General features: G+C 36.1%; 1 protein-coding gene across 1 annotated transcript in view; it reads right to left on the bottom strand.

Annotated features, from left to right (window-relative positions):
- SLC9A9 (solute carrier family 9 member A9) overlaps window positions 1–15,794 on the bottom strand; it is a 544,320-nt gene that overhangs the window by 326,880 nt on the left and 201,646 nt on the right. Inside the window, exon 6 of the mRNA XM_073232241.1 lies at window positions 14,676–14,781. Within this exon, the coding sequence (XP_073088342.1) occupies window positions 14,676–14,781 (106 nt within the window). The remainder of the gene's footprint in view (window positions 1–14,675; window positions 14,782–15,794) is intronic.

The raw sequence follows: 15,794 nt of genomic DNA, 5'->3' as shown, positions 1-15,794 counted from the left end.
TTTTACAGAATTACTAACAAAAATTAAATTGACTACATACCTGCATATATTTTCCTACTTTTCATAACTTTTTCTTATAAACATATTAATGGAAAAGCTATCAGCAGACTGTTACTAGAACAATAGACAATGTCTGAAAATCGAAATGGTCAACAGCTACATAATTAAGAATTAACTCCACTTAGAAGATGATCTGATGTCCATAAAAGCAAAGTAGGTAGGTGTGGATGGAGATGGAGTTAAAGATAAAACAGGATAAGCCTCCAAACATTTTAAGGTTAGGATTTAATTCAATGGCATTAATTATAGCATGCTTACATTATTGGTGCTAGATCAGATTTGACTATTTAAACTGCCATTCTGGAGCTAAGCTAAGGGGCACAGGTTTAAGAATTTGACTTTCATATTTCCAATCTGAATTAAGCACTTTTAGAAAAATCAGATGAAACTACATTATGATTCTGATACTACAGGATAATGCCAACAAGCATGTGGGCTGGATTTTATGTGTTTCATTTCATATGAGAATTCACTGGGCATTTCACTCTACTATCTTTTGAAGTGAAAAACTCTTGTTGATAACCCATGAAGAACAAACTAAATGGTGAAAGGATGTCTTCCTTTTCCCTTTTACCCTGCCTGTCATTCTGGCAATTAAAAAAAAAAAAAGATGTACTCGAGGACCCCTGAGACAGGAAAATTGGTAAGAGCTCCTAACTTCCTTCCCATAAACAACCAATATTTTAAAGCTATTAACACAGAAGCTGAGCATTCAAAGACAGTTCATTTATCACCCAATAGCTGGCGAGAGTGTCAGGCCTTGCTGTCAGGCTCTGAAAAATGGGCCCTGAGTTCACCCTCTATAGCTGAACAGCTGCTCCTTCCCAAAGTTTTAATCAGATTCCCTGAGCATTACATGTCCCAGTCAGGCAGAGCCCACATAAAACCTGCAATAAGTCTGCCATATAAATTCATTATGGCACCCAAGTAATATGAACAGATTATATTCTCCAGGCCAAGAGAGCACTTTTAATTTAGACCAAAATGATGATTGCATATTGATTTGGACCCTTGTTCTCTGGAAAATCTGGAGAATCACAGATTCTGTGACTGTTCTCTTGGAAAAACTTCAGAACTGATCACCTGAAATAATGCACTTTCTTGGTTTTTCAGAATGAGAACTCAGGCTTAAACACACTGGAAAGAAAATATGCCTTAGGACAAAAAAAAAAGAAACAAAAAACTTAACCCAGAGCTCCTGAAACTATTTGTAAGTTACTTATTTTTGTTTAGATGCACTTTCCCTTCATCCCACCTACTAAATGTGACAGCCATAGCATTCTGCAGATGCTAAAAGAAGTTTATGAACATAAATTTAAAGATTATGAACTTTATGAACCAAAATGTTTAACATGTACTTTTTTTGATCATGTTATTAATAGAGGCCAGTTTGACAACCTTTGGAAATCTTACCTCACGTGAGGCCAGTCATGAATAGTTCTGCTCATAACTGGCTTCTCATCGATGACCCTGATACCGAGTTATGAACTATTCCCTGTCACTAGGCCACTGTCTTGTGAATGTATGCCACTGGCCAAACAGAGAAAAGGAGAGAGGATCACTATCAATCCCCCCACCAGATAGTGAAGGCCATTAGACAGTGACAAATGGTGCTCATATATAGTGACAAAAGTGCTAAGTATCAATCTGAAGAAGGATTGATGAGTCATAGAAGAATTTAGAGGAATCACAGAATCAAACACTGCAAGTGCCCATCCAAGTTTTATGTAGTGGGGAGAGAGAGCAAGAATTAATTATCCCGACAAAATTTGAGTAGTTTTAAATTATCCTAAAAATTGGTATGGATTCAGAGGGTGGTTGCTAAGCACTTCAAAATTTCAAGTTTCACTGGGAAAAAAAAAGAAACCTTTGGTGTAGAGGATGCAGATAAACACTCAAGTCATTAATCTACCCTTCATCTGTCCCCATGCTTGCCATATAACCCTCTGAATATTATTTGTCTTTACAGGCAGGACAGTCTATAGGAAAGACTGCTTTTATCATATAATCTTTGGGTATTTGAAATCCCGGTGATAGTCATTTCCTGTGGTGAATTAATAAAGTAGATGCTGATTATGATTCAGCTTCCTAAGTAGTTTAACTATACAAAGAAAATTAGCTGGCCATGCCAGCATAGATATTCTGGTCCTTGTGTCAGTAATTTCTTGGTGTTTATTATATTAGTACCAAAATGTCCACCTTTGTCTCACTTCGCTTAGTGCAAGACATTCTCTCAGTACATGGCTGGTCATTCTGGGTCCAGACTACAGAACCTCACCAGGCTCTTCAATGTAGAAAGAGAAAATTTCAAAGAGGGGCCTAAAATGAATAAGGAGCTAATATGACTTAGAGATGATATACAGCAGAAGACATAACTACATCTTCCAACTGTCTTTCAAAACTGGTTTGTTGCCCAGAGCATCAGCTCAAAGTCACTTGTGCACATAAAGGAAAATTTTTTCAAGCATCTTCATCACACAATATATATATCAACAACTGGTATGGCAGCAAATGTCCTCTGTGTTCCACCCATGGAAGTAACCTCTTCCCAGGAGTTGGAAGGAACTGAACAGGTGAATTCCTAGTGTGGATCATAAGTCTGACAATAAGAGAACAAGAGGTAATCAAAATAGAGAATAAGAGAAACTAGGAAGACAAGAGAAATGAAGGACAGCCTCCAGAGAGAACATGATGAATTCTGTGACTGGTATCATGAGAGCTGCAAAGGAGACAGCTTCTTAACACAGAGGAATTTGTTGCAGTTTGAAATTATTAGAGTAGAATTTCATAACAAGTATATACCAATTTCAGCATTTCTAAACTAAAATGAAAAGGGCCAACTGTTGTCAGATTCTTTTGCACCACTTTGAGAAACATTTTGATGAACATGGTTACCCAAATTAAAATTGGAGTCCATTAATGACAGGTCTTTTGCTGTATCTTTAGTTTCTCTACACAGCATTATCTCTCCCTCTAGTATCATTTCATGTTCGCCATCTCTGAATAGTGTAGCAGATAATGGAGAGCTTGGTTCTACTTATTTTACCCATCCCCATATGTAGTCATTATTGCCACAGTCATTCCTTATTAAATTTATGATCATTTCATCAATTTCTTTGCCCATAACTCCTTGTTTCCCACTTCTTTCTAAGTTCAGTTTCCTATTTCTATCATTGACTATCTATGAGTGGCACACTCCATCTACCTGAAAGTATCTTTATTTCATTCTTATCCTTGAATGATATTTTAATTGCATTTAGAATCTAAGTTTTTGGTTTTCCCTCAGTAATTTGTACATATTATTCCACTCTCTGCTGGCAGCTATTATTGCTAATAATAAAACTGCTGTCATCCAAATTGTTTTCCATGGTAAATAATCCATGTTTCCTCTCTGGTTGCTTTTAAGATTTCCACTTTGTCTTTGGTCATCTCATGTTTCCCTATAATGTATTTGGATGTGTATTAGTTTTAATTTATCCAGCTATCTTAACATACTGGGTCATTTGCCAACTTTTTCTGCTAATTCACCAGCTGGATTTAATATGAAATTTGTATCATTTATTTAGTTTTTCATGTCAATATCTGAATTTTTCTTTCTGAAAATTTCTTTGGTTTTCTATTTTATATGCTTTTCTATCTTTTTTTTTTCTGCTCCTTCACTTATCTCTTTGGTCATTTTTAATATGATCATTTTATAATTGTTCACAGATTTCTATAATTTTTGTTTAGTTCTTTATGGGGATTGTTTTCTGATTTACTTTTGTTTATCTCCTGGATTTTCTTCATGGTGGAGTTATTTCCCTTTGTGGCCTGTAAATATTTATTGTGAGTTCATTTTCAGGAAGGTTTTTTTTCTGTGGTATTTCCATTTGCCTGGCTTGAGAAAGTATCACTTCAGAACAATTTAGTATATTTGGAAGTAAGAAAAGGGAAATGAGGCTGGGACAGGTGTTTCCATAATCCTGAAAACTTTTTAGCTTAATTTATTGGCTTCCATTTCCTATATAATAACTGCTCAGACCAGGGATTTTGACTAAAATTGCAGGTAGATGGCAAGTTCCTCACCATTTCTTAAGGCTAGTGATGACTGAAGGAGCACTTTGAGACTCTTGGCTTTACTCAAAGAGCTCTGATCAATTCTATTACAGTGAGTGAGTCTATATGTAGGGCTCTGATTTTCACATGGAAATGGGATTCTGACTCCAAAACCTCTGGGTTAATATCCTATACAAAGTCATGTGGCCACTGACAGTGGTAGCTTTCTACTCTTGTGATTTCTCTCATTTCTCACACCTGGGGAATTTTCTCTTCTTTTCTTCAAAATCAATTCTACATTTAGAAATGAAAATTTGCCTTTTTAAATAAAGCATTTCTTTGCGTTTGTAATAGCATAGGGACTATCTGACTCATTTTTCCACAGGTTCTGAACTTCTATTATCATGAAATATAATAGTTTTTGTTCTGAGATGCTCATTACACTTTTTTTGAATGGATTCCATGCCACTGGCCACAGGGATGGAGATATGATTCAGACTTGACCAATCATCATGTTTAATTCCCTTGGAGTACTATGTGATTGGTCTAGGAGTGATCTTCTGAGATCCAAATCCTTCCAAACAGAGCCAATACAAGTCCTTCTCCATGGCTGATATGAAAATATTGGGAGACTGAACTAGAACAATATAGCTGGAGACGCCATTAGTCACCCTCTTCTGCTTGTTAGAGTAAGTCATCTATCTGTACCAGGAAAGAATGAGGCTAGCACTAAGAGGAAATCAGGGCCAACAAAGCAAAAGAAAGAATAGGCAACCATGTTTGAAAACTGGAGTCCTGGTATGCCCAGAATTGCTGAACTTGTTAAATAGGTCAATGAATTCCTTTTGCTCAAGCTAATTTGTATTGAGTTTCTGTCATTTACACCCACAATTATAATAAATTAGAGTACAGTAGAATTGAGATAAGAAAACATCAGCATGAGTTTCTTTAGTTTTTTTTAGGTCAGTTTGTCATACATGGCTTGCTACGGAGCAAAGGAGGTTCGAGGTCCCTTGCTGAGTTCTGGAGAAGCAGTGAGTAAATGGCAGATCTAATCTGAGAGACAAGGGACAGAGTCACAAGATAAATTCAAGGTCAATTTCTAATAATCTGAACAGGGCTATGAAGAACTACAGTATGGGACAAGCCAGAAGAATAGCCAGGAAACAGGAACCAGGTATCAGGAAAGAGAAGAAACAAACACTGCTTCAGCAGAAGGCAGGGGTGCGGGCAGCAAACATTGGGGTTCTGGTTTAAAGCACGAGGTCAGCTGAGCTCTGCCTCGCAGCCACTTCCTAAAGATGCTGAGGAACCTCACCACTCCTGCTAGGCGATGCCACCTAGTGTCCGAGGCTGAAGTCAGCTGAAATTGCCAGGACAAGGAGTACTTGAGCAAAGAAGGGCTGTAACTTCTTTTTTAAAAATTATATATCACAGCAGTATCTAGAGAGGCATCAAAATAAATGCATTTCATGTTGATTATGAATTTTCAAGGCAAATATAGAAGTGAATTATCTTCAGAAAGATGTGTCAAGATTTAAGAAACTTGTTTTTAAGTTAAACATATTTGTGAGAAATACTATACTTTCGATTGTGATAAGTTTTGGTTTATTCCCAACAAAAGGAGACACATTTTTATCACCTCTGTGTTTTTACAACTATAGGTCAAATGGAAGAAGAAGTTGTTGAGCTAATGAGGATAACAAATAAGGCTTTTCAAATATTTGGAAGAATCAGTATGAAGAATATTAAACATCCATCCTTTGGAATGGATTTTTTTTTAATTGAAGTAAAGTTGATGTATATTCTTATATTGTTTTCAAGTATACAACACAGTGGTTCAACAATTACCCATATTACTAAATTCTCACCCCCACTAACTATTTTTCAACTTAGGAAGATGTTACAGAATCACTGCCTATATTTCCATGTTGTACTACCATCCCTTTGACCAGCTTACTTTATAATTGAGAATTTCTGTGCCCCTTTATCTGCTTCACGCTCCCTGCTCACCCACCCTAACCCCTCCCCTAAGGCAACCACCAGTCACTTCTTAGTGTCTATGAGTCTGCTGCTATTTAGTTCATTTTCTTTGTTTTTATATTCCATAAGTAAATGAAATCATACACTATTTTTTCTCTGCCTGGCTTACTTCACTTAGCCTAATACCCTCTAGGTCCATCCACTTTGTCACAAATGGCAGGATTTGTTTCTTTTTTGTGGCTGAATAATATTCCATTATGTATATGTACCACTTCTTCTTTATCCATTCATCTGTTGATGGACACTTTGGTTGCTTCCATATCTTGACTACTGTAAATGATGTGGCCAGAAAAACAGGGGTGCATATACCTTTTTGAATCAGATATTTTTTTCTCTGGGTAAATTCCTAGAAATGGAGTTCCTGGATCATATGGTATTTCTATTTCTAGTTTTTTGAAGAACCTCTATACTACTTTTCACAGTGGCTATACCAATTTACATTCCCACCAGTAGTGCAGGAGGGTCCCCTTTTCTCTACATCCTTGCCAGCACTTGTTATTTCTTGTCTTTTGGAGAGTGGCCATTCTGATTGGTGTGACGTGCTATCTCACTGCGGTTTTGATTTGCATGTCCCTGATGATTAGCGAAGCGGAGCATCTTTTCATGTGCCTGTTTGGCATCTGTATTTCTTCTTTGAAAAAATGTTCAGGTCCTCTGCCCATTTTTTGTTGTTTTTTTTGGTGTTGAGTCTTATGAGTTCTTTATGTATTTTGGATGTTAACCTCTTAATGGATAAATCATTTAAGAACATATCCTCCCATACTGTAAGTTGCCTTTTTGTTCTACTGATGGTGTCCTTTGCTGTTTTTTTAGTTTGACATAGTCTCATTTGTTCATGTTTTTATTTTGTTTCCCTTGCCTGAGGAGATGTGTCCAAAAAACAGTTGCTCATGCTTATGTTCAAGAGATTTTGCCTATGTTTTCTTCTAAGAGTTTTATGATTTCATGTCTTATATTTCCATTTTGAGTTTACTTTTGTGTATGGAGTTAGACAGTAATACAGTTTCATTCTCTTGCATGGATCTTTCCAGTTTTCCCAGCACCAGTTATTGAAGAGACTTTTACCCATTGTATGTTCATGGCTCCTTTATCATATACTAACTGACTATATATGTGTGCATTTATTTCTGGGCTCTCTATCCTGTTCCATTGTTCTGTGGGTCTGTTCTTGTGCCAGTGTCATCCTGTTTTGATTGCTATAGCTTTGTAATATAACTTGAAGTCAGGGAATATAATTCTACCTCCTACCCCATGTTTTGTTCTTTCTCAAGATTGCTTTGGCTATTCTGGGTCTTTTGCAGTTCCATATGGATTTTAGGATTATTTGCTCTACTTCATTAAAAATGCTCTTGGTATTTTGGAAGGGATTGCACTGAATGTGTAAATTGCTTTGGGTAGGATGGCCATTTTGACAATATTAATTCTTCATATCTAAGAGCATAGGATTGATTTCCATCTATTGTGTCTTCTTTAATTTCTCTCATCAGTGTCTTATAGTTTTCAGAGTTTAGGTCTTTCACTTCTTTGGTTTGGTTTATTCCTAGGTATTTTTTTCTTTTTGGTGCAATTGTAAATGGAATTGTTTTCCTGATTTTCTTCTATTTCATAGTTAGTATATAGGAATGCAACAGATTTCTGTGTATTAATTTTGTATCCTACAACTTTGCTGAATCCAGTTATTAGTTCTGATAGTTTTCTGATGGAGTTTTTAGGCTCTTCTATATACAGTATCATGTCATATGCAAATAGTGAGAGTTTTACTTCTCCCTTACCGATTTGGATGGCTTTTATCTCTTTGTCTTGTATAATTACCATAGCCTGGAATAGACTTTAATGAGAGGGTTAGTAAAATGTTTCTACCCTCATCTGAAAGGGTATATTAATTTACTTCTTCAGTAATTACTTGAGAAACTTCCAAATAATTAGCTGTGTGTCATGAGGGATAGAGAAAAGTATAACCTGACTTCAAGTACCTTACAGTCTATTTAGAAATACTGGTACCAAAAAAAATTCCTTAGTGACATATGTTTATAATCAATCTTATGTTTAGTTACATATGTTTATAACTACTTAGTTATTTTCTGTGATGATTTAATTTTAGAGCAAGATTTAGTTGCACATATTAAGTCTTGTTATAGCTATTGTTTGCCTATTTCAGTGAGGAGTTTTGAGGGCAGGGATGGGTTACTGCACCCATCCATCTATATCACCAAATGTTCAGCATAATGTCAGCACATATAGTTCCTCAGTACATTTTTGTTGAATGGCTAGATGATACCTCAAGGTTCCTCTTAGTCTCACGGTTCTTTGAGTTTCACAGACAACCCATTAACTGCCATATTAAATTTCCCTTAAGATGCATGGGCTATAAGAAATACAGTCTTTCAAAATGTCACTCACTTTAAGTGCTAAGCATTCACCAGTATCACACTTTAAATGACATTTTCTAGTAAGAACCTCTAAGCAGTGTAGCACTTATTTAAAAAAGAGAAAATTGGTGTTCCATTTCTCCCTCTCTTCTAATGATGTATACTGAATTTCCTTATAAGCATTTGCTTAATGGGGAATAAAGGTATGTATTTTTTGTCATTCAGGAGCCAGCTGTTTAATGAGGTTCTAATTTTATCTCAAAGAAAATCTGGAGTCATTTGCATACTGTGGAATTATTTCACAAGGAGATGTTTCAATACAAAACTGGCAACATTTCTCTCTGTTTGCAGATAAGAAGTTGAGAACACTCAACATCTTTCTGCTTTTTCGTGGGTAGAAAAAAAAATCAGACTTAAACCTCTGTTAAATCTCCATTTAAATGGAGATTGCCAATTACCAAGTATATTAATAGGGGATTCTTAGGACCAGAGTTGATCATAACTAGTTTAAACTATTTAAAATAAATATATATAAGGCAAAAGAAGAAAATGAAAATCACCTGTGATCCCACCTAACACTTCGATTTTATATGTTATATTTGTTTGTATATTTTATGTATTATACATAATAATTGTATTTATATATACACACATTAAATTTGTGATTTTTTAACCAAAATAGATCTTATTGTATATACCATTTAAAATTTTTCTTTAAAAATGTACTGTGAATGTTTTTTTCTATAGAACAATACATTTTTTCTATATCATTTTTCAAATGACTGCATAGGATTACATGACATTAATATATTATAACTTACACAACCAACTAGTAACTTATATGCAGCATCTTGCTCAAATCAATGGAATCATCTCCATGGATAAATTGTTACATATGACCTTAGTTATTTCTTAGGATAAATTTCTAGAAATGAAATAGATGGATCAAAGGATTCACAAATTCTAATGATTCTTAATAAATAAAAGTTCTCTCACTTTTCTCCTTTATCAGTAATGATGAAGGATTCCCATTTCCCCATACTCTGACTTACCCCAGGAAGGATTGTTTTTTCTTGAGTTCTGAAGATTTGAACATTTGTCAGGCAAAAATGTACCCCATTATTGATTAAATTTGCTTTATTTCATCCTTAGTGGAGCTGTTCTTCTTTAGTAGATTTAGTTATTGCCCATTTATTTGTTAATTATCTATTTATATCCCTTGCCCATTTTTCTATTACATTTACCTTTTCCTTACTGGTCTTTGATAACAGGAGTATTATTAGCAGCTAGTATCTAATGTTTATTGAGTGTTATGAGCCAAGCCCTGTACTAAATGTTTTATGCTTAATCCCACCTAATGAGATAGTGCTACTACCATCTCTATTTAATAAACAGGGTATCTGAGGCAGAGAAAGATTAAGTAACTTACCTAAGATAACACAATTAGTATATCTGGTATATAAGGAAGATTAACAATTCATCATGTCTATTTTAAAGACCATTATTAACCTGTCAACATGTATTAAAACTGCTTTCCTTGGCTTATCCTTCATCATTTAATTCTATTTGTAGTGACTTTGCCTGCTAAAAAATTCTGATTGCTTGGCTCTATTGCCATTACATAAATTGGCTTTTCTTTTATAGTTTCTGCTTTTGATAGCTTGACCAACTGAAGAATATTTAAATAAACATAATTCAAACACATACGAAATTTCAGAGTGTAAAAGGATACAAAATAGTTAAATTATCTTTTTTACCTTTTCATAAAGCATGGTTTCCCTTTTAACCATTTATGTTTTTATTTCTTCTGATAATTGTCCTATGACTCTAAATAATACACATATATCTCTATGTCTTGATTTATCAACACTGCACTTACTGATTTCTTACTGTGAGAGATGTAGCATTTTTAGTTAGTTTATCCCTACCATTGCATTTTCCCTTCTCCAATTAACTTCCACAAGCAGTACCAATTTTGACTGTGAATACCTTTTTCATTTTAGGTAAAATACTTCGACCTTTTTTTCTTGATTTATCAACTTTAGACAGTATGTCTTAATTAAGTGGTTCATTCCTAATGGAGGAAATTACATGTAAAAATGGTTATTCTCTATATTCCTTGGATCATAAACTCATATTTATGAAGGAATGCTTTATAGTAGCAGGTCTATCTTTAGTCGTTCTAATGAAACCAGAGAGATCTGTGTAAGTAGAATGAAAGAAATCAATATAAATGATGATATAAATTATAATAAGTATATATATATTAGTACAGCATAGATTTCACAGGTTACAGAGATTATAGAGTCTTTCTAACTAACTATATTGCTTGGAATAATTTTGTAATGTATATAGAATAACTATTCTCACATTTTATAGGTAAGGAAACAAGCATGTAGATTTTATGTTCATATAAAGTCACTATCATGGTCTTCCAGGTTTTGTTTTCTTTTGTTTCGCTCCAGTAGCCACTTTTCCTTGTTTTGTATCAATATTGCTCTGTGTAATAATCCCACTTTACTCCAGTTTAGTTTATATTCTTTCAAGTGAAACTGATTACAGCCTTGAACTGAAGAAGCATGTGACTTATACCTGAGTCGATAAATGCAGTACATTTAACTGGCCACAAGTGGGTCTGGAATGACATGAAAATCTATAAGGTATACTAAGATTTGGGTTGGGAGTGATGGGACAAAGATTCTCTTGAAGAAGGATTCAACCCTGAGAGTCACTGGCAGTCATCTTGTGACCAGGTGAGGGATGTGACCCTGAAGATGCTGAATGAAAAAGAGTCCTGCTCACTTCAGTGGACCCTTTCCTGAGCCATGTCTACTCCTGCTGTTCAGTTATGTCAGCCAACACAGATGCCCTTTTTGTTTACTACAGTTTGGGTTGGTTTCCTGTCAACTGTAGTAACTGCACAATAAATGCATGCAACTGTGATACCAGCTCTTTTGACTTAAATCTAGGGCTCTTTCTGCCCTATCACATTCCCTCTGAAGGTAATGTCTTTATTCAGTATTCAAAACATACATTCTTTGAGTCCTTTTCACTTTGTCTTTTGCCTTCCTCCATAGCCTATTAAACAATCTTTAGAAATGCAAATCCATCATGTGGAATTCATTCATTCATGAACCAGTATGTGTAGATTTGAGCATGACATCCCCTATATACTTGAAATATCACAATGGGTCAGAGATGAGCTTATTTCAAAACATTTTTGTTAAATAAAGTTACTTTTATTTTAAGATGAACAATTCTGGATTATTTTAAGCCATAGGGACACTACCTACTACCTGTTGCTATGTATGAGAGGTGTGGTCATCACATTTAATTATGTCTGAAATTCAGAGCACATTTAATCTAATAAACAGAACTAAGTCATTTGCTTCTTAGACTAGCACAGAAAACTGATTTAATCTAACACACAACCAAATTACTACACATTTGAATGAAAATACTAGAGCATGGTACTGTCAACAATACTAGCGATTTCAATTTGAAAAATACTAAAACTGAAGAGGACAGCCCATGAACAAGGAGGTCAGCTGGGGGAAGATGGGAAAGTAAATGGAAGTGTGCGGCCATTCGGAAGCGGCTCTGAGGGCTCCGCCAGGGGCCACAGAGGCCGATGGTTTGAGTCCTTTATTATGCTTGATTTCACATCCAAATGTATACCTTTCCTTTTCCTTGGTACAGAAGGGCTCTATACCGTTCTTAAACTTCAAAAACATACAAAGGTGGAACTAAGAAAGGGAAAACACAGAAGAGGTTTTCATTTGTTCTTTTAATGTACATTTCAAAGACATAGACTGTTTTCAAAAGTTACTATCTAGAAACTAAAATAGACATGTAAACCCAAGATTGCACTGCTGAGTTAGAAAGAAACTAATGGCGGTCCATGCAGGGATAGAGTAGAGGCTTAGCGTGTGGGCTAGTGGCTCCCAAAGGAGGAGCATGAGCTGCGTGAGGACAGATTTGGTAAGGCAGAGACAGAAGCTGGGGAGGGATGAACTTTGTGTGTGTAAAAGCATACAGTTACCAGCCAAAGAGCTGTGTTAGGGTACTATGCACAGTTTAATGTGAAGGGGGAGAAAAGTGGAGAGATAAATGTTTACACTTACGTTCTGAAGGTCCTAGAAGACTTTTAAAAAGGGCTTTCCTAAGGGAAACAGAAGAACGTTGGAAAAGAGAGTGTGGGGATGGGCATTAAAAGGAGAAGGAATATGTGTGTGTAAGTAGATGTAACAAGAGGCTGTCATATGTGCTATAAACTAAGTTTAAGAAGCAAATGAGCAAGAGAGAAAAGTGAAAAGTAGAACACGTGGAAAATTGTGCAAGATGGAGGAAGTGGTCAGCAAAAGACAGCCCTGGCAGAAAGACAGTCCAGACCCAGGACAGCATAGTTACAGACCACTCAGTAGACCTCATGGAAGGGGTTGGCAGGGCCCAAGTGCACCAGGTGGAACAAAGAGCCTGCATATTTGAATCTGTGGAAGTTTCTGTGTCATATATTCCTAATTTAAGATTACCTTTATTTTAAAGGTAGAGCTCATTGGGGTCACTCTGCACAACTCTTGAATTGCCAAAGCTAAAAAGCACAAGATTTTGGTTAGAATGACAACTGTCTCATGCCTAGAAAGATAGAGATCTTGCCAGGGTGAGAAACACATTTTATTAAGGCATGAAATGCATGGGGAGGGGAGCAGAAAAGGCACGGCCAGCAATAACCATTTATTGGGCTGAGAAGATACTAAATAGACTATTTCAAATGCCGCCAGGCTTGTGCTCAGCAGCATCAACATTCATCCTTGGAGTCTATGTTTTTAATGGAGAGCAATTATGAATGGTAGGGCTGGACGTGGAAAGGCCCCACCTGCCCTCAGTTGTAGCTGCATGATTCTTTCCCCAAGATCATTCGTGGGTTTGCTTTGCTTGGCCTTTTACAACTTGGCAGCTCAGGAAGTGAAAATGAGGGACTCGGCAGATTTAAAAAAATTTTTACTCCAAATGTGTCTTTGATACTAGTATTTTTTGGACAGAGATTCCTGATGCCCTGATTAATTGTTTTTGGTGTTTCCTTAAAAGCACTCTTTAGCATTTGCAAATCTGCCGTGGCTTTTGCTCTTAATTGGAACTCACTGATATTTTCCTTTAATGCAGGAAAGGCACGTCTAGTGGACAGGTGAAATAGAAGTCATTTGGAGACTCTTGCTTGAAAGTTGCTGAATTTGGAGGCAGCTTTGGGGTGACAGCCTTACGAAATGTCAGTTGGCAGGAAAAAGAGTAGTTCTCTGTTGTTTCCTACTCCCCTTTGTGAGTTCTGACTTTTAAAAATCCTTTGTTACGTTACAATATATTTTCAAATACATCTGCAGTAATTAACACTCTGAATTGAATTCTGTTGTCACAGGTAATTATCAGATAGCTACTTTCCTTTGGGGTATTTGATAGTTGTCCAAAACGTTGGTTTTAATTCAAAACCAAGAAGAGACCTCTGACATAATGAAAGCTGCCAGAGCGGCATTTATTAAATATAAATGATGAGTGTCTAAAGGGGAGGTGAGGAAAGATCACTCATTTTCATCTTGAAAAGAAAATTCTTCCAGGATAGAGGGAAAATTACATTAGCTCTTAGCTGAAGCTCCATCAGTTTCACATGACATGTCATGATTTAAAGATGTATGTGTTCCTATGAAGCATTACATTTGTGTAGAGAAAGAGTATTCTGACTTTCAAGTTCTAACTCCAATTTGCTAAACTTATTCTATGTACAATGGTTTCTATTAGTCTATTATCTGGAAAATGACGTGTGTAAGGAAAAAATTAAACAATATTGATTTGAATTAAAGCTCATTTATGTGCATTTTAGAAACTCTAGGTGAATCAGTTAAATATGTGCACTGATCAAAAAATATTACCCTCTAGGGAGTATCTTGTAATAGGTTGGAAACATGATAATCATTAATAGTGTTAAAAATTAGGTGCCTAATGAATTGTACCCATTATTGGAGATTTTCTCTGGTCACAATTCCATAAAAACTAGCAATTGCCTATACCTCTAATGTCATGAGAGAAAAAAATATTATTAGAGCCACTAGTAACTATCATTAAGTAGAAGCATAGTTTATGTGGTCAAAGAATCAGAGGCCAAGTTCTGATACTTACTAGGTAAGGACTATGGCCACTGCATCATTCAGCACACTCTCCCCAAACAAGAGTGTGTACAGGTCAAGGTCAACGTGCAGTTCATGAAAAATGGCCAGCACTGTCACTAGGAAGAAACACACACAAATATACAAAGTTAGCTGGGACACAGACATGGACTTGTCTAAAAAGCATTCATTAAATGCTCATCTTCACAATTCATCCTTCATACCCACATCAGACCTTCACTGAGAAAACAATCTGATCAGTCACTCTGCTGTTCAGAGATTTCTCTGGGCTCCCCACTGTTTACAGAGAAAGTTTGAAGTCCTTGGTACAAGTCTTCTACAGTCTGCACTGTTTACCTTTAACCATCTCCTTCTGCATCCCCTGCCCACCCTTTGCTGCTCCTCAAGCCACACTGAACTTGCCATAATTTCCCAAATAATGATCATTATGGAGTTTTTTAAAAAAAAATATCTTTGCATTTTGGTTCATTTTACCAAGCCAGCAATTTTTTTCCCATCCACGTGCTACCATTCACCCTATTCCTTAAATACATAAACACACACACTCACACTTCTTGAAACAAACAAAAAAATATATTCAATCTTTAAAAGCCTCTCAAGTGTCCTCCTAGCCCCTCTGATCCCTCAGCAGAGACCTGCTTGCTCCTTTTTGATTCTAGCATTTGGATAAAATTCACAGAAATTATCACAGAAGAGACTGTGAGTTCCCTGGGGGTGGAGCTCATCTTTGCAACACGGAGTACTTAGCAAATGTTCTTAAGTGTTGGATGCATGAATGACTCAGTGAATGGATGAATGAATGAATGAATGTTGTTACAGTGGCCCACTCCTGTGAAGTCCAGGTGGTCAGCACCAGACTCTCATTCTCTTCTGAGAGCACACTCATCTGTAAAGATGACTTCAGTGTTCTTAAGAACAGGACCTAAGGACTTGTTTCTGGCGGCCTGCTGCATGGCTACTGTATGCTACACTTTGTATGGTGCCTCTGAAAGTATGTCAAGACAGTAAATAATCACACACTGATTATCTGTGTTTATCAAAACTCTTCAGTGTCTTGATACTGGAAACAGCTATGCAAAATGTGAGCAGCAATCATTAGGAAAATGATCTA

This window comes from Manis javanica, chromosome 3, assembly GCF_040802235.1.
Source record: "Manis javanica isolate MJ-LG chromosome 3, MJ_LKY, whole genome shotgun sequence".
Lineage (NCBI taxonomy): Eukaryota > Metazoa > Chordata > Mammalia > Pholidota > Manidae > Manis > Manis javanica.
This window is presented reverse-complemented; position numbering and strand designations above follow the sequence as displayed.